Source organism: Thalassophryne amazonica, chromosome 11, assembly GCF_902500255.1.
Source record: "Thalassophryne amazonica chromosome 11, fThaAma1.1, whole genome shotgun sequence".
NCBI classification, from domain to species: Eukaryota; Metazoa; Chordata; class Actinopteri; order Batrachoidiformes; family Batrachoididae; genus Thalassophryne; species Thalassophryne amazonica.
In genome coordinates this window covers 32,634,687-32,655,120 of record NC_047113.1, presented here as the reverse complement: position 1 = coordinate 32,655,120, position 20,434 = coordinate 32,634,687, and the positions used below count along the sequence as shown (strand labels likewise).

Genomic DNA, 20,434 nt, shown 5'->3' with positions numbered 1-20,434 from the left:
GGAACACACCTGTGCACAGTTTATGCACAGTTTACAACGAGTTTACTCACTAGCACACCAGATTACGTGACAGTGTGGGTATTAAATTTGTGCAAGTGTCAAGGTGCCTTTAGCCCGACACAGTTCTGGCTAGTTCAGAAGCACAAGTTAGCATTACAATTACTACTACGACCATTAGAAGAACTTCTATTGTGTTGTGGCGCTTTTCAGTGTGTTTTGTGAATTTGCAAGAGATGTGATCAAGTTAAAATGTTTCAGGTGCTGCAGGTTATATTTGTTTCTATTCTCTGTGTTTGCAGTAGGTGTCTATTCCAGATCACTATATTATTGACGTACCGGTGTAAGGTGTTTGTTATGCATATCAGTGTCGCAGACCGAATGGTCCACCCCTAAAAATTGCTCTGCTTTGCCTCCACTGTGCATCTGTCATTTCGGAGCTCATCGCTCGTCTGAGACAGAGTCTCTTCACGCAAAGTGATCAAATGGATTAATGGGATTACTTACCATCAGATGACAAGGTAAAACCTCTTAAATCATTCTAAAGTCAGTTTTAGGCAGAAAGTAGGCCATTTTAAGCAGAAACAAGGCAATACTCTATGACGTTTGAAATGACCGATGTGCAGTGAACACATCAGCTAGCAGCTCGTGTAGCCGTGGCACTCGGATCGCTTCCTCCATCTTTTATGATGAAGTAATGCAGAATTTATGTAGAAGTGATTCTTGTACAAAAGCTTCGGATATCTGTCACTGAGATAGATGATGACTGGAGTGCAGTTTTTAAGCAGAAACAATCGGTGAATCGCGGCAAATGATGCATGCACAGTGAAGGCAGGGCGGACCGTTCAGTTGGCGACACTAGCAATCCTGCCCCCATATTTTCAATATATCAGCACTGAATGTGACATGCCTTTAGTCTGCTATTTTGTGCAGCAGCTCCAATCCCGTTATAACAGTTTGCATTGTCTCGCTGTGTCTCACAGCATGGTGGCAACACAACAAACAACAACAGCACATCCACGCTGAGTTTTACCAACATATTTACACTTTGCTTTCAAAGTCTGTGCACATCCACTGGCTGTGTTAGTGTGGCTAAAACAGAAGCTAAAAGTAGAAAACAGCCAGATGCCTGCAGGGAGTAAAAACAAACAAACAAACAAAAAAACAAAAAAACAAAAAACAACCCAACCCCCAAACATTCACAGTCTGCTTGTAAGGAATGCACAAATAAAAGTGCAGATAAAATTCTTACCTGTCAATCAGGTAGTGTTTCACATACTATAAATGCATAAGTTCTCTATTCTTCCTGCTCCCAGACTGTACAGGCCAGGCGCTTATCCAGATGGAAAGATGACAGAACAGCCCCCTACAACACTTTTAGGGTAAAGGCCCACTTCTGAAAACATTTTTTTCATATAGTACTATTACTACTACTACCACGAATAATAATAATAATAATTATTATTATTATTATTTAACAACTAAAATGTTTAATCAGTATTTCTCTGTGCCTAGATTTTACTACAGTTCTGCACTACATGGAACTGATGGGCCTTATACAAATATAAGTGGCATGAGTGAGTCTGTTTTGGGTTGTAGCTTTAAAATCAGGTCAGTTGGTTTGGGAAGCAAAAAGTATGAAAATGAATAAGGCTTTGTAGGTTGTGATATCAATTTGGGATAGGGTAAAGGCAAGGTGAAAATGTGTAAAAATGCTAATACAACACACATTAAGCAGGATAACTAAAGTCTTAACACCATACACTAACATTTATGAATGCATTTAAATGAACTCAATATAAGTAGTATTCAATTCAATCCAATCCAATCAACTTTATTTATATAGCACATTTAACAACAAAAATGTTCCAAAGTGCTGCACATAAAAGTATCATACTGTGATCCATATCGAGTATCAGACATCTAATGTATCATATTACATATTGAATTTTGAGACACAAATAGAGCACTAGTTTGCAAGTATTTGTTCATTTGCAAGACGCTTTTTGCTTTAACTACCTGTTGTTGAATTGATGTAGATATTTTTGGATGCGTTGTATTAAGTTGGAAGTGTTGTGGCCTCTCAGCCAGCGTAGTTACGGGGACAGAGCACAAAATGTGACAGAAGGCCAACATTTTAGAAAAAAGAGATTGCTATAACAATTACAGAAAAGATAAATAAGAGCCAGACAGAACAGAGAGAAAGAAGATTAAAAGGAAGACAAATGGATGGAATGTCTCACCTTGGAGGAATATGTGTGACCATCTGACCCACACACAGGACTGGACTGGAGTGCTGAACACAACCTGCATTTCCCATGAGGACCAACTTCAAGCCTGTGCTTGTGACTTATGCTGCCTTTTCTGGGTTTCACACTGAGAGAGAGAGAGAGAGAGAGAGAGAGAGAGGAGAGCGAGAGAGAGAGAGAGAGAGAGAGAGAGAGAGAGAGATGACTTCAGTAAGACTCTTATCCAAAGTATGAAAATTAATTTTTCATTATGCAGAAAGTTTGTGTCCTGATTGATTTATTGAGGCTTTTCCAGTATTCAGTATAATTATGTTTGACCCAAATCCTACAGCAATTTCCTAAATGCTTTCACAAAACGGTGTACTGCCTCCTGAGCCACTGACCAGCATAAATACGAAGAAGTCCTGAAGGAACAAAGGTTTCTTTGAGGAGAAATGAAAGAAAGAATGATAGAATGTGAGTATTAATTTCAAGCAAAGCGTGTGTTAGTGGACGTGTGTGAGACTTCACCAACAAGATAGGAAACTGATTTTAAAGTAAAAATAAGTGTACACTGCTATGACTAGATATGAATGTAAACTTCTGAATAAAGTACAGAAAAGTGATTGTAAACATTTAGTGCAGTGATTTGAACACTGGACACCCATTTGGGCTCGTGATTCTACAACCCAAATTCCAATGAGTTGGGGACGTTGTGTAAATGTAAATAAACAGAATACAATGATTTGCAAATCCTCTTAAAACTACATTCAATCTAATATACCACAAAGACAAGATATTAATGTTCAGCTGATAAACTTGTTTTGTGCAAATAGTTGTTCATTTTGAAATGGATGCCGTGCAACACATTTCAAAAAAGCTGGGACAGTGGTATGTTTACGTGGTACGACTTCCAGTGTTCAACAGTCCGTATTTCAGTTGTCGTATTTTGCGCTTCATAATGCGCCACACATTTTCAATGGGTGACAGGTCTGGACCGCAGGCAAGCCAGTCGAGTACCCGCATTCTTTTACTACAAAGCCACGCTGTTATAACACGTGCAGACTGTGGCTTGGCATTGTCTGCTGAAATAAGCAGGGACGTCCCTGAAAAAGACGTTGCTTGGATGGCAGCATGTGCTGCTCCAAAACCTGAATGTACCTTTCAGCATTAATGATGCCATCACAGATGTGTAAGTTTCCCATGCTATGGGCAACTAACACACCTCCAATACCATCACAGATGCTGGCTTTAGAACATTGCACTAGTAACAGTCTGGATGGTCTTATTCCTCTTGTCTAGAGGACACAACATCCATGATTTCCAAAAACAATTTTGAAATGTGGACTCATCAGAACCACAGCACACTTTTTCACTTTGCGTCTGCCAATTTGATGAGCTCGGGCCCAGAGAAGGCAGTGGCATTTCTGGATGTTGATGATGTACTGTATGGCTTTCTCTTTGCATGGTAGAGTTTTAACTTGCACTTGTAGATGTAGTGACGAACTGTGTTAACTGACAATGGTTTTCTGAAGTGTTCCTGAGCCCACATGGATCCTTAACACAATGATGTTGATTTTTAATGCAGTGCCACTGAGGGATCGAAGGTCACGGGCATTCAATGTTGGTTTTCAGCCTTGCCGCTTGCGTGTAGAAAGTTTCTAGATTCTCTGAATTTTCTGATTATATTATGGACTGTAGATGATGATCCCTAAATTTACTTGCAATTGAACGTTGAGAAAACATTGATGTTCAACTGTTGGACTATTTTTTTCATGCAGTTGTTCACAGAGTGCTGATCCTCCCCCATCTTTGCTTGTGAACGGCTGAGCCTTTTGGGGATGCTCCTTTTATACCCAATCATGATGCTCACCTGTTTCCAATTAAACCTGTTCACCTGTGGAATATTCCAAAAAGGTGTTTTTGAGCATTCATCAACTTTCCCAGTCTTTTGTTACCCCTGTCCCAGCTTTTTTGAAATGTGTTTGCAGGCATCCATTTCAAAATGAGTAAATACGAGGTCTGTGAGAAAAGTATCCAACTTTTTCTATTTTATGCAAAAAATATATGATTCATATGTTTTTACGTCAGCCAAGCGTGAACCTTCGTGCACATGCGTGAGTTTTTTCACGCCTGTCGGTTGCGTTCATTCGCCGTGGGCAGGCTTTGAGTGAGCACTGGTCCACCCCTCTCGTCGTTTTTTCATTGCGAAGAAATGGCAGAATGATTTGGCCTTTGTTCCATCAGAATTTTTTCAGAAACTGTTAGAGACAGGCAAGCTGGAAACCATTCGGAAAATTCACATGGCTTTCGGTGAAAATTTTATGGGCTTCACAGAGATTAAGGAGTGTTACTACCGCTTTAAGGACGGCCCACAATGGCGCATGGCGCGCCGTGCTCCGAGCCGCAATTGACAGGCTGAAACAACCATTTCATTTCTAAACAGATGGCTGTATGGATCCGGGACCATCGTGTGCAATTTATCTGGTTATCACAAGAGCTGGACATCAGCCATTTTCCGGCAGATTTCACTTTTAACAAGAGATTTTGTCATGGAAAGCCGCACGGAGGCTTCGCGTGTCACGACGGATTTGCTGATGGAGCGAGACAAAGAACACCTCTGTTTTGGAGTGTTAGAGGACAAGTTGGGACATGCTCAGCTCTCCACAATTCTCTTATACTCACTCGACTGGTAAGCCACCTGAAAGCCGAGATAGGCAGGGGTGGGGGGATTATGGGAGTAGGTCTGTGGGTGAGTGTGTGTCCATGGTTTGCAGTACGTATGGTCCAGGGTATGAAGCAGTTTGTCATACTACTGGTGTGGGACTTTGTTGACCTGTAGTGTCTCCCAGATGGCAACAGGTCAAGAGGGGGTGGGCAGGGTGTGTGGTGTCTCCTGTGATGCAGATTTACATGCAGACAGCTTAACACTAAACACTATTTTGGCTCCAAGATTGCACCATGAATTACATGACACTTTTTTCAGCTTGTCATGTCACTACTCTCTGTAGAAAGGTCTCTAGTTCTGTCTGTTCTTCCTCAGTCCTTGATGAGTTTTTTGTCTTATGAACGCTCAGGGTCAGGTTGTTCTCTGAGCACCAGAGTGAGTTTCTTCACCTCAACCCTGTATGCTGTCTCGTCCCCGTTGCAGATGAGTCCAATCACTGTGGTATCATCTGCATATTTTATGATGTGGTTGGTTGGATGGGTTGGAGAGCAGTTGTAGGTGTACAGTAGAGGGCATAGAACATAGCCTTGAGGGGAACCAGTGCTGAGTGGTGGGGACTGAGTCTCACAGACTGTGGATGGCTGGGCAGAAAATTTTTAATCCAGTTACAGGTGGGAGTGGGGGTGGGGAAATCTGTAATTTCAGCAGTTTGGTGAAGAGAATGTCTGGTATGATGGTGTTAAATGCTGAGCTGTAGTCCACGAAGAGCATCCTCACATAGCTCTTCTTGTTCACCATGTGGCTTAGTGCTGTGTGGAGAGTGAGGGTGATGGCGTCCTCTTTAGACCAATTTGCCATGTAAGCAAAATGGTGGGGGTTGAGAGAGGGAGGGAGGCAGTCTCTGATGTGCTGGGAGACTGATCGCTCCAGGCATTTCATGATTACAGACGGCAGGGTGATGGGTCTGTAATCCTTCAGGTTTCCTGTGGCAGGGTTTTTGGGGATAGGGACAATGGTGGAGGCCTTCAGACACGTGTGAATGGTAGCATGTCAGGGAGAGGTTGAAGAGTTTGGTGAGGATCCCTGTCAGTTGATCTGCACATGCTTTAATCACGGCCCCCAGAATACCATCAGGGCCAGCAGCTTTCCTGAGGTTCACTGCTCTTAAGATTTTTTCCCTCACCTCATGCCCCTGGAGAGAGAGAGGAAAAGGGAAGTTTGGGGTCCCCTCCATTGTCCCACGACCTGGTCCTGGATAAGCAGTTGAAGATGAGTGAGCGTTTGTGTGCATGTGTTTGTTTGTTTTTTTTGTGGGTGTGTGATGGTACCTGTACATGGATCTGTTGCTCGTTGTGATTAACTGATAAAAAAATGTAGAAAAGGTTCATTTACTGTGTGCATTGACTGTGTGTGTCTCTGTGTGTGTGAGAGAGAATGTGTGTATCCTATGTGTGTCTTAATGTGTTATGTTTGTATGTAAGAGTTTTTGCCTCTTTGAAAACTTGTTAAATTTACTTTTCAAAGAAAAAACAAAGGTGTATTTTAAAGCCCCTCCTATCCAGTTAATCAAAGCAGTTAAATCATTTTAAGTTACAAGCTCTACTTTGTTACATGTAGTATGTTCAAATTCTCTGCAGGCATCATGACATAACCCAAATGATTATTGCTGCTATCATAGATAATTACAAGTATTCACAATCATCAATCTTCTCACTTCTTATTGTGGCTCAGTGTTTCAAACAAACCAATATCCCTTTATAAGCAATCTGATATTGGAGCTTATACTCACACACCGATCTCTCGGGTATCCATGTCATGAATGAAGAGCTAATGTTAATTGGTGGTATAACTGTTGCATTTGTTAGCTTTCTTGCTATGATGCTTGTTAAACCTGCCTCAACATAATTTTTTTAATGAAAATACATATCTTTTAAATCTATATATTAAATCTTGGAGTGGGCTTTTTAAAACTGACAGTAGAGCCATGGATGGCCCATTTAGGGGTTACAAGCTGAATAATAAATATATACTATATACGTAAGGATTAAACAATGAGAAGCCGTGCATTATACGGTTTGAATGCACGACGCGGAGTCTAAAACACCACGACGTGACGCGGAGCTTTATTGACATGAGAAACATAAGTTTATAGCCCAGTCTCACTTTTTTTTTTCGTGCTCCCATCACGAAATGAGTCAAATTTTCATGACAGGGTTTTTTTTTAACTCACTATTAAACCCTGCAAAAAATTATGGAATCACCGGCCTCAGAGGATGTTCATTCAGTTGTTTAATTTTGTAGAAAAAAAGCAGATCACAGACATGACACAAAACTAAAGTCATTTCAAATGGCAACTTTCTTGGCTTTAAGAAACACTATAAGAAATCAAGAAAAAAAGATTGTGGCAGTCAGTAACGGTTACTTTTTTAGATCAAGCAGAGGAAAAAAATATGGAATCACTCAATTCTGAGGAAAAAATTATGGAATCACCATGTAAATTTTCATCCCCCAAACTAACACCTGCATCAAATCACATCTGCTCGTTGACATTGACCCTATGTGTCTTTTTGCAAGGAATGTTTTCACAGTTTTTGCTCTATGGCAAGATGCATTATCATCTTGAAAAATGATTTCATCATCCCCAAACATCCTTTCAATTGTCCAAAATATCAACGTAAACTTGTGCATTTATTGATGATGTAATGACAGCCATCTCCCCAGTGCCTTTACCTGACATGCAGCCCCATATCATCAGTGACTGTGGAAATTTACACATTCTCTTCAGGCAGTCATCTTTATAAATCTCATTGGAACGGCACCAAACAAAAGTTCCAGCATCATCATCTTGCCCAATGCAGATTCGAGATTCATCACTGAATATGACTTTCATCCAGTCATCCACAGTCCACTATTGCTTTTCCTTAGCCCATTGTACCTTGTTTTTTTCTGTTTAGGGTGTTAATAATGGCTTTTGTTTAGCTTTTCTGTATGTAAATCCCATTTCCTTTAGGCGGTTTCTTACAGTTCGGTCACAGACGTTGACTCCAGTTTCCTCCCATTCGTTCCTCATTGTTTTGTTGTGCATTTTTGATTTTTGAGACATATTGCTTTAAGTTTTCTGTCTTGACGCTTTGATGTCTTCCTTGGTCTACCAGTATGTTTGCCTTTAACAACCTTCCCATGTTGTTTGTATTTGGTCCAGAGTTTAGACACAGCTGACTGTGAACAACCAACATCTTTTGCAACCATTGCGTGATGATTTACCCTCTTTTAAGAGTTTGATAATCCTCTCCTTGTTCAATTGACATCTCTCGTGTTGGAGCAATGATTCATGTCAGTCCACTTGGTGCAACAGCTCTCCAAGGTGTGATCACTCACTTTTTAGATGCAGACTAACGAGCAGATCTGATATGATGCAGGTGTTAGTTTTGGGGATGAAAATTTACAGGGTGATTCCGTAATTTTATCCTCAGAATTGAGTGATTCCAGATTTTTTCCTCTGCTTGGTCTAAAAAAGTAACCATTACTGACTGCCACAATCTTTTATTCTTGATTTTCTTATAGTGTTTCTTAAAGCCAGAAAGTTGCCATTGACATGACTTTAGTTTTGTGTCATGTCTGTGATCTGCTTTTTTTCTACAAAATTAAACAACTGAATGAACATCCTCCAAGGCCGGTGATTGCATAATTTTTTGCCAGGGGTTGTACTAACCCTACTCCTACCCCCAACCCTAACCTTAACCATAACCTAATCTTACTCTTTCCCCCTGCCCTAACATAACCACCCGACCCCCCTGCTTCACTTTTAATTTTGTCCAGCCATCACGGAATGAATTAGAATGAATTTGTGCCGCCACGACAAAAATGAGGCGCTTTTCGTCACAATATCACAAACCAATAGATTAAAGTATCTTTCATGCTGCTGAATCATGACTTGCCGTGAGACCGGGTTGAAGTTTACGTTGTTAAAGCAAGTGTTACATAGAGCAAAAAAAAAAAAAAATTAAGAAGATGTACATACAGTAAACAATATTTGTCAGGGACTGAGGTGGCGAGGCACAGCGGGCGGATGGACACAAATGCATGACTCAGATGTGGGTTAAGGAAAAGGCTTTATCCAAAAAACAGGCTCAGGTCGATACACAGGGTCACAAGCAGGCAGGCGGCAGTACAGATAGTGTTGAGGCGGCGGCGTGGTCAGTGACAAGCAGAGTTCCAGCACGAGCAAACAGGTGTATCAGAGAAGGCAAAAACGTAGTCAAAAAACAAGCAGGGTTCAGGCACAGAGAAGCAGGTTAACAGGCTCAGGCAGAAGAACGTGGTCAAGGACAAGCAGAGGTCGAGAACGGCAAAAAACACAGACTATGACAGGATACAGGTGGCTTGGAATGAGGCAGAATGCACAACGAACTAGCAGTGAGCTGTTGAAGACAAGCGGTTTAAATCAGAGGATAATCAGGGCGTGATGATATGCAGGTGCAGGAAAGAAGGCGTGGCTGAGTGAGAGAGTGGAGTGACAGGTGGGCGTGTCAGACAAAAGCAGGAAAAAGAGGAATATGACAGTGACAGAACAAATGTTAAACAATAAGGAAATAATGATACTAGAATACAAATGTGGTAACAGAATAAACAAAGGCAGGAACAGAACAGAAAATTAAAGGCTGGACCTAACCTAGATGAGAACTCAACATGTGGCAGGAGTGTACAGAAAACCCTGATTTACAAATGTGGCTCAAGACAGTGACTGAATAACCAGAAAGTAAGGATGAAGACTAAACTAGAACAGAACTCAATAAGTGGCTGAAGTGTAACAGATAATCCTCAAAACGTAATGTGATAACACAGTATGACTAAATAAAAAGCAGAGACTAAACTATAACAGAACTTAACGTGGCTGAAGTGTAACAGATCATAAAACCAAGACCAAAGTGGAAGAAACAGAAAATAAACATTCAGGGTCAGACAGAAGGACAAAGAGAGGGAAACAGACAGAGGACTGGGGGACAAAACCAGATTCGGGGCAGGTACAGGGCTAAAACCTGACAATATTCTACAGTAAATGTGGTAAAACCGGAGATATGGGATTGAAATAATAGTAACAATTGTGCTTTCAGGGCAATACTATACAATCCTATAAAATGTGTTATATTATGCATACATAATGTGACATATCAGTTTAATCTCCTGTTTTGGGTTTGCAGTGGTTTATGTCCATTGCTCCTTCTTTTGTTGACGCAGCTCACAAACCTTGATGCTATGTTTGCACATTGTTGAACCTTCACTCAACAGACACAGACGTTTTTCAGTGTTGGCCATGCTCTTTTTGGGTGTTTGTGATCTGTGGAAAGTACGTGTCTCTGATGTCTCGGCACAGCTGGCAGGTGGTTAGTAAGTGCAGCTCGGTCTTCACCTCGTGTTGTGAGCAGTGAGTGCACAGTTTGCCTTCTCTCGGGAGCCAGGTCTGCCTGTGGTGGCCTTTCTCCACGGTGAGGCTGTGCTCACTGAGTCTGTACATGGTCAAGGATTTCCTGAGCTTTGGGTTGGTCACAGTGCTCAAGTATTCTGCCACAGAATACTGTCTGTTTAGGGCCAAATACCATTACAATTTACTATGTTTTTCCAATGCATCATATAGTTTTCTTTTGTTTTCTTATAATTTGGTTTTGTCTACTAAGGTTTGTGTTTGGTAGCTCTGCTTGTGTTTGTGTAGAGAGTCCCAGAACCAGCTGGCTTAGGGGGCATCCTCTCTACAGTCGCTCTGTGGATCAGGGCTTTGTTATGGAGCATACTGGATCACTATTTTTAAAGGTGGTCATAAAATTCAATTGCTCTCTTTTGTACTTTAATAATTAGTGGATATCGTGCTAATTCTGCTTTGCTAGGATTGTTTGGCGTTTTCCGTTGGACACGGAGAATGGATTTGCAGAATTCTGCTTGCCGAGTTTCAATTTGTCCTAGTTTGTAAAATCTTGGTTGGTGAGCGGGTCCCAGACTCGCAACCATAAAGAGAAATGGGTTCTATGATGGAGTCCAATATTTTGAGCCAGGTTTGAATTGGGATGTCTACTTTGATGTTCTTTTTGATGGCATGAAAAGCCCTTTTTGCCTCATCTCTCAGGTCATTTACAGTTTTGATGAAATTGCCTGTAGTGCTGATGTTTTATTCCGAGATAGGTGTAGTTTTTTTTGTGTGTTCTGGGGCCGTCTTATCCAGGAAGAAATATCTGTGTGACTGGAGGCTGGGTTCTGTTAGGAATATCATAATTTTTGCCTTGGTTTGTCTCTCTGTCTCTCTCTCTCTCATATATGTCTGCACTTGACACCCTGCTGAGGCATTTATATGGCTCTCATCTGTAAAGTCCTAGATTTGATGGTACAGTAACACTCTCACTGCAGGAACAGGTTCAAGTGAATGAACGCTTGCTGGCACCATAATCGTCTTATATTACAGCATGTGTCAATGTGGATTCGCAAGCCAGCAGTCAATCATTATCAACCAGTGAGGGAGGTTAAATGCGGACCAAACTACAGCCATTTCAAAAAAGCCTTTGGTATATTTTGGGTTCACAGCTGCAACAGAAGTAAGACTTATTTGTTCATGGATAGCAGTCAAAACCCAATGAAAACAGTAATTCTAAAATGTGCACAGGGTATCCTTCAAAAGATATGTTTTAACAGTGACGCAACTCTAATAGATGTAGCAAATCCACACATACAAATTACACTCACAGCTGCACATTTTTTATTTGGACATCTTGGAAAAAAGTTTGCATTTGCTGTCTGAGAAGACACTGGATGTGTGTTATGCTAATTGCTGCAATTAATTTAACTTGCGTGGATGAAATAATATCATGGTCTAAAGGATCACCGATGCTACTGAGAAAATGCAGTATTCGGATGAATAATTTGCTATGTTAGGCAGCAAATAGGACTTGTAATTAATGTAATACAAGGGAAGGTCTTAAAACCAAGTATCACAGAAACTAATAATTTGAGGAAATCAATTAAAGCCAAGATAAAGACAAGAGTGCTTGCTGCATAGTGAGGAAAATGCTTCATGAACTGAAAATTACAAAAACACTAACACTGTCAATATGACAAGGTTGAAAACACAAATAAATTGGGGAATGTCCCTTGGGCAAATATAAAGAAAATTAATACTATGTGTTCAGAACATGTGCCTGTTGATGAAGCTGATTTTGGTCTCATAAGCTGCTAAGAGAATGTCAAATGTCAGTGTACAGAAAACAACCTTCACTGGAATGAAAATGTCCTTTGAAAACTCGTCTTTGAGGATTTAGACATAATGAAATTCCACGTTTCATGGAAATTTAAAATATACTCTACCTTAAATCTGCAGTTCTATAGTCACCAATGTTGTGATAATTAAATAAATTGTTTTACTGAATAATAATCTTAAACACTGGTTCAATTAAATATTTGTTCTTTTGGATCTTTGTTCACTTCTTCAGGTTACTTTTGTACTGAACCACTGCAATTTATGTGAATGAGGGCTAATTTATGGATTACTAAATTTTGGTCGCTTTTATAGTTTGTTTGTTCTTCACTGCGTCATCCCGGAGTTCATCCTTCTATTATATATCTGACTCACTATGTGAGTGAAGGAACATGGAATTGAGTGCTTCATTTCAAATAGACCACTACTGGCTCAGTACAACATTCAATGAACAGGGAGTCAAATGGATTGCTTCAGGTAGTGATTCAGTAGATCAATGCAGCATTGAATGAAACTGGTTCGGGAGTCAAATGACTCAGAATAGGGAGTCAAATGATTCAATTAATTTTATGTGCCCAATGCTTGATGCTGCACTGAAGAACAGGGAGGTCACTGTTCATTTAAATTCAAGCACATTTGGCTCAGTTTGGAATGGATTGAACAGAGAGGTGAAGTTGGTAGTGCATCAATGAGTTGATGCTGCACTGAATAAACAGTAAGTGATATCAAATGGTTGATTAGATTATGCATTCTGGTAGTAAATGAAAAGTGTTGAGATGGATCAGTAGGAGAAACCAGGGCACAGTGAATCAGTAGCTATATCTGCAAAACTACCTATATATTTGTAGCAGTTATGCCATATTTGATGCATAAGATATCCCCCTTATAATTAGTGTTTTGTTTTGGATACATTAAGAGTAAAACTAAACGGCAAGTGAAGTCAGTTTTTTCCCTATCAAAAGTAAATTTGTGGCAATCCTGTGTCTTTCTCACAACATTCAGTCTTCTGTATTTCTCACAACAGAGGAAAGGTGGCCCAAAAAATTACTAGTGAGAAAGACTATCCCATTCAACTGATGAACATGTTGTATGTCTTCTCCAGACTATCAGCTATTTGATAACATGACTCGTGTGTCAAATGTACCTGAGGCACAGTGAAGCAGTCTAGAAAGTGATTACTAAGCCCCAGTATCAAGTGGATGACAAATATATACTTGTTGAAGCTTATATATTATTTTCCATTAATTATTTCTATAGGTTGTGTATATAAACAACTGTTTTCACGTTTGAACAGAAAATTATGACCGTTGTATTATAATAGTTTTTTTTTCCCTTGTCTGCATATATAGTAATGATAAATGCCACACTGGCAGAACCATTTCTGAACATTAATACCCATATATGCTGGCATAGGCCCCCAAATAGGGGGAGCCCCAGAACCACGCCACCAGGGCCCCGGCACCTGAGGGTGGGAGCGAGTAGTGGCAAGGACAGGGGGGCAAAGGAGCCACTGCAACCGAATCCAAAGCACAAGGTAGGGACCACCGAGCCACATGAGGGCAGGGCCCGGCCCCCAGACAAGAGGCGAGGCCCAACCCGGGGCCAGGAAGAGCACAAGGCTCCCCGACAGCCAGGCCCCCCAGCGCAGCCAGCAGGGCCACCCAACCACCCCCCCCCCCCCGGATCCCACCCCAAACACCAAAGCCCATGACCAGGAGGCCACCTGAGCGAGAGCGGGGCCCATCCCACGGAGACCACGGCCCCCCATTCCCCCAGCAGCCGCCAACCCCCCAGTGCCAACACCTGCGCCCCACCGCGGGCCCCACAGGCCCAGAGCAGGGCCACGGGATCACGGCAGAACCGGTGAGGCAGACCCCCTACCCCAGAGCCCCAGACATCCACAGCCACCCCGGGGACAACCCCACATGCCACACTCATCCTACCTACCAACCCCACCGTAGTTGTTACAATTAATCTCCCTTGCTGTGTACGACCCCCTAAGTGTACAAAGATAAAGTGTTGGCATTAAAAGCAGGGCAACAGACGGCAGGTGGCAGACTGCCGTGGGTGGCCGTGGCACACCGCTGTGCCACAGCCTGTATTTATAATAGTTTCTAAAGGACTTATATCACTATATAAGACACTCACACATTACATAGTTGGTTTGCTGGATTATAGTTTGTACGAAGGTAGGCTGAAAAGTTCTAAGGCTCACTATGATGCAGTTAATGCATTAACTGTACCATAGTGAGCCTTAGAACTTTTCAGCCTACCCTCGTATATGCATCAGCATATATTAATCATTTTGAAGAAATCTTTATAAACATGTGTTTTTTCATTATATTCTAAGCTGATTGACTGTGCCCCGTGAATTAGTGTCCGGGGCACAGTGAATCAAAAATGTTAAATCGATTTTAAACACCTGTAAATGACACTTGGGGAGAAATAAATAGCATAGCCTTATAAACAATAACTTGCTGTATTAAATCCACAATAGAATGACCTAAATCTTTGCATAATGTGTTTATGCTGCCACAAAACAACATTTCTGATCCACTGTGCCTGACTTTCCCTATAGCTGTGTGAACTGGTTGGGGAAACAATGGTTCATTTTTTGTGTGATGAAGGCATGGAGCTGAGAAGGGGAAAACAAGGAGAAGGATTCTAGAGGCCCATGATAGACAGGGGCCCAGAGAGGCCCCTAATCAGTGGTGGGCACAGCTAACCAAAAAGTTAGCTTCGATAACCATTGCGGCCACATCAGATTACACTGTCGGATCCTGATAAACCAGTTTCATTGTAAGTGCCGCAGGGGCTTCTGGGGTAAATTCAAGGATCACACACTGTCATCATTGATTGGCAGAGTAAAATACACGTAGTAATATAAATTCTTACCTGTTAGTTTCAGTGGGATTCATCTGAATAATAATCCACATTTTAAAATCTAAAACAGTGTTTAAACGTGAAGAAAAGTCCCTCCCTCTGTACATACATCTGCGCCATGAGAGCTCCTCTCCCCCACCGAGTCTTGCCGATTAAATTATAGCCACAAAGAATAAAATAAAATAATGTTAAATTAGTCTGTTTTGTTTTTGTGTCAAGTGGACAAGCCACTGTAATGTGTAAAGTGAACCTGAACTACACTACCCACAATGCTCCCTGCGTCGACCGGCCAATCACATTTTGCACTTAATGATGATGTCATCAGCAAGCGACAGGCAGCCAGTCCCCTCTGTAGCTACAAACACACAACAAACGGACTCAAATGTTTGATTTTAGGTTTTACAAACGTTTTTGACCGTTAAAGTTTACCAGCAAAGAAAATGTTATTGGACTGAAAGTTATCGAAAACTAAATTATCGGAAGATATTGGTCCGATGATGGTTTTAAAACTTATCTGAAAAGCTAATCCAATAGTAAAAACATTAGCTTTGTTAATTATCTGATATCGGATTAGCTGAACTGTGCCCATCACTGCCCCAATACAATTATATACTGACAAATAAATATGGGGGTGGCCCCGTAAGATTTCTTTTCATGGGGCCCAAAATCCCTGGCGGCACCCCTGGATTAAGGCACGATCTTACATTGAGTGAACAGATCCAAATGGCTTGTTTCAATTAGGGCACTGATGGCACAATACAACATTGAATGTACAGGGAGCTGAATGATTCGCTTCAATAAGTGAGCTGATGTTGTTACACTACACAGAATAAAGAAAGTCAAATGCTTGATTTCACTTGGTGTGCCAATGTCTCAATACAGCACTAAATGGATACCAAGTGGCTCATTTCAATAAGCACACCGATGACTCAATATTACACTGAACACCAAGCTAAGTAGCTTATTTAATTCTACAGAGGTGGATCTGGCTTCAGATGAAGGGGCTTGGGTGGGGGTTACAAGGGAGTTCTGGGAGCATGGCAAAGAGCATGGTAAAGTCTAAAAATCTACAGCTTTATTCCTGCATTCAAAGATCACCTGGGAAACTAAATACTGACTCTCTAGTCTCCATTTTTGATATACAGATTTTATTTTAAACACTGGAAATCTTCTGAGAACAGTGACTTCAGTGAAATGAGCTATGCACCGCAGTAACTAATTCTGCATGCTGCAGCATTCATCCATCAGCCTTTCTTTATGCAAGACCTTTGCCATATTTTAACACCTTTGGTCAGTGGCTCAACCCACCCTCTAATATCAGCTGCTGATTGATGCAGTTGCCACAAAACACTGAATAAAACTGGAGTGGGGTGAGTGTAGGATTGTTTTTCAGTGTATAACACTGGAGCTGAAATAAAGGTGCCATTTTTACCTTAGGTCATCAAATATGGCCACTGGGTATTGCGAAGACTTAGCATCTACCCGTCCGCCTGTGTTCAGCATAAGTCCGGTCCTATTACTGCCAGAGTCTTAAAATTCAATGACCTTGGGCAATTTCAAAGATGTCTAACCTTGACCTATTTTAAGAGGGCAAAAGGTCACATTCTGTTTCCTATTTTTATGCTCATACAGCCGAGGGTATTTTAGCACTGCATTATTTTTTAATGCTAATGACATGGGCAATAATTTACTTCATTGAATGATACAAAAGTGTGTAACATTTTGGGCAGCGTTATGTTAAAAACAGGAAGCTCTAGCTCCAATAGCATCTTAAAAAGTTCACTTTTTCTGAGGTTATAGATGAATTCCTCTTTGCAATATCAAAGAAATTATTCATGTTTACCTGATTAAAACTGGGTGACTCTCTGCACTTAAATAATCCATCTTGAGGTTATAGATTAATTTCTCTCTGCAGTATCAAACAAATTATTCATATTTACTTGATTAAAACTGGGTGACTCTCCGCACTTAAATAATCCATCTCAAGGTTGTAGATTAATTCCTCTCTGCAATCTTAAACAAATTACTCATGTTCACCTGATTAAAACCAGATGACGCTCTGCTCTTAAACAACAGGGGCCAACAAGATTTTTCTTGCATGGAGTTTTTCAACAGATTTTGGGTAATTTGGGTGTGCTGAATCCAAATCTGGTGTTAGTTTTTGCCAATCACATCATTTTTTTGAGATATGAAAACATATTTCTCGTGTCAAGCATTGAAGCAAAAGCTGCAGTATTGCACACCTGTTCGGCGCTATAAATGATATTACAGCTCTTGTTCAGATTTCACAAACCTGGTTTAAAAACTGTGCTTTTGAAGGTGCTTTTGTCTATGATTAGTGGCGTAAAAACTCAGTGAATGAGCAGCTTTTGCATGATCCAACCATATGGAACATGCAGATTGCAAAAATATGTGATGTGATGGCGGAAATCTGAGCTTAGATTCGGATTTAGCATCCCAAATTCACTCTAAATCAGTTCTCAAAGTGCATGCAAAAACTTTTTGGTGTTGTTGTTGTCCAGTGTAACCCATCTTTGACTGTCTCATTCTTGTTAAAGATAAAGCAACATCCAGTTTGTACTTTTTGCTGCATCAGAAGTTGAAAATGTTTAACTTTTGACAGCAAATGCCATCATTGTATGTGATTACTGCACTCACAGCCATAGGTGTTGGAATGTTTCCATCATACTCATTGAAAACAATGGAACATCTGGTTTGCCATATGCCGCTTACAGCCATCTTGTGAATGCATCACTAGCATGGCAAAAAGGCTCCAACTGGTGTTCCTTTTGCTCGATGGTAGAAGGGAAACTGGTGTTTTGGTCTAAGATGCTGGTGCTAGTGAGACATCTAGCGGCAATATTATCATTTGTAGTGCCTTAAAGGAAAGGCAACATAATTGCGCCTTACCTGTGTGGCTGCTGCTTATGATTGGTGCAGATGGCAGTTTGGTAGTCATGACTGACACAGACTTTGTGAGGAGGACAGCGCACTTTCAGACACGGATCCTTTGTGGCATCTGGACCTGCGGAGAGGTGCAGAGAGGAAACTTTATAGCTGAGTCACAAAGGACATAAAGAAAACACACAGCAGAAGAATCAGCACCATGTTGTGCTCAAGTTGACGGTTGATGCAGCAAAACTCCGAGCTGTTTGTTTTCTTTTCCAGCTGGCAGATTCTTACATTCTACTAACTGAAACTGGCAGAAAAATAATGAGTTTGGGGGGAAAAAGAAGAAGAGCATTAAAAAAAGTAGGAAGTAAATGTTGAGTTTTCCGCAGTATGAGCTGCTTAATGAGGACTATCTCTGTGAGCGTCGATCCCATCTTCTTCGAATCAATCTCTGCTGTGACATTAGCGCGGCGGTGGCAATGCGCAGCTGGCTGGTGTCCCAAGGTGAAGAGAGATCAAAACAGCTCATTGACTCTGAGCATTGTGTCATTTCACAGTAGGCTAACAGCACAAACCCACTTTCTTTTGACAGACTGAAGAAAAAAAAAGAAAAAAAAAACAAGCTGGAAGACGTGGGCAAAGGTGCAGTGGCAGTTAAAGCGAGAGAGGAGGGCTTTTAATACAACAAAATGAAGTAGGGATGAAAGAGAGAGAGACATTGAGAAACAAGCAACGGAATCTGGACCAGAGGTGACATTGAACCCATCACTACCCACGCTTTCGCCAGATACAGAAGTGCACAACAAAAGGAACCAAAAGCGAGAAGAAGAAGAAAAAAAAAAATTAACCATATGAAGATAGACCACACATCATTTTGTTACCATGGGAACAAAAAAAAAATCTGAATCCCAAGTTAATTAAGACCGTGCATAGAGCGTATAGATCAAAGTCAATGTACAAATCATTAGCATGAAACGAGCATGGCCATGTCTCCATTAGGGGCCTAATGGGTTGTGTTTGAACCACAGCTGGTGTCTAATATGAACTCCGACGAGATTCTGACCCGATCACACGGCGCCGCTGTTTACATGCCACATTGTTGCAGTTAAATCTGTCAGACACTCGGGTGTGATGACTGTTATTCTTTTCTCCTCTTGCACCACCACCAAAATCTCGCCGACATATCCCACAGAACGCACTTAACTGCAACATTTGCAACGCCGAGCACATCTGTGTCAGGGGCGCTCTCCTTATCGACGATGTAAACAAAGCTACACGCAGAGCAGACGTTCAGCTCAGATAGGGAAAAGATTCAGAGTTCAGCACGCGCAGTGTTGACTCGCGAGGAGGAAAGAAACACACGTGTTTTGTTTTGCACGCCAGCTGCATAATGCACATTTACAAGCTGGCATGCGCTCGCCAGCCTGCCGCCTGATAGCGCGTTTGTATGGTCTGTCTATTCGGCCCCATCCTCACCTCTGTCTATCATAGATGGAGGAAGCTCATGTTGTTTCACTTCAGTAAAAAAAAATGACTAGCAGTGTGAGGAAATGAGAGACGAGGGAGAACGGGAGACAAAGAGGAGGAAGGGGAGGGAAAAATATGACTGCAGTTAAACGGAGTATGATTTAGAATTTGAACGTGATCTCCACACTGAGCTAACCTAAACATCAGATGCACACGCTGAAACACACAAATCAACATCTGCGCACTTAAAGTGATACAACATGCCACCTGCAGAAGAAACCAAAATTAAACATTCACATAAAAAGCAAAGTTTACTCCGTGAAACAATGTTGATGTGAAATCATTTTCATCATTAAATGAGGAGCAAGGCAAAAATAAGAATTGAAGAATGCAAAGTAAAACCTTTTATCAGTTTATTTAGAGCTTCAGTGAGCAGCACTCGTGGTTAAACAGCACAATCAATGCTAATGCAGAAGCACTGCGGCACACATTGACCACTTTTTTCACTTTTTCCACCACTGCTGCTTGCAGTTCATTTAATCCTTGGTGTTATTATTGATCTTAAAAATACAAATCGGAAAAGGATAGTCAATAAACAGGAAAAAAACATGTTTGCCAATTATTTTGACTATGAATTTGTGAACTTAAATATCACATGTCAAATGATATGAAATATCAGATGTCACAGCGACCTCTGGGAAGTGGCAGTGCAATTGTGAAAAAAACAAAAACAAACATTCTGCAGACTAAATAACGAGCTCTATAAGTAATCAACATCTGTCACCTGTCCTAAAAACAGACTATGAATTTTGTCGCATAACAAACACCCCAAAGACAGAGACAATGATAAAAGAATTTTATGGTCTCTCTTAATGTGATACTATTGCTTGTGATAAGGAGCCATTTATTTGATAGCAACTTGAAAGAAACCGTTTCCAATTCAGAAAAATGAATATTTTTTATTTGTTACTAATTCCACTGTTTTCTGGACCTTTGTAAAGTGTTTCTGTTTTTGTGTTAATTAGTTAATTCGTAATTAACACAAAATTAGTTAATTAGTAA

The 20,434-nt window shown here is 40.9% G+C and overlaps 1 protein-coding gene across 1 annotated transcript in view; it reads right to left on the bottom strand.

Annotated features, from left to right (window-relative positions):
• The window catches only part of spock1 (SPARC (osteonectin), cwcv and kazal like domains proteoglycan 1), a 601,282-nt gene that overhangs the window by 145,740 nt on the left and 435,108 nt on the right, over window positions 1–20,434 (bottom strand). Inside the window, exons 7-8 of the mRNA XM_034180928.1 lie at window positions 17,924–18,038; window positions 2,241–2,373 (exon numbers count right to left, since the gene is read on the bottom strand). Coding sequence (XP_034036819.1) covers window positions 2,241–2,373; window positions 17,924–18,038 — 248 coding nt within the window. The remainder of the gene's footprint in view (window positions 1–2,240; window positions 2,374–17,923; window positions 18,039–20,434) is intronic.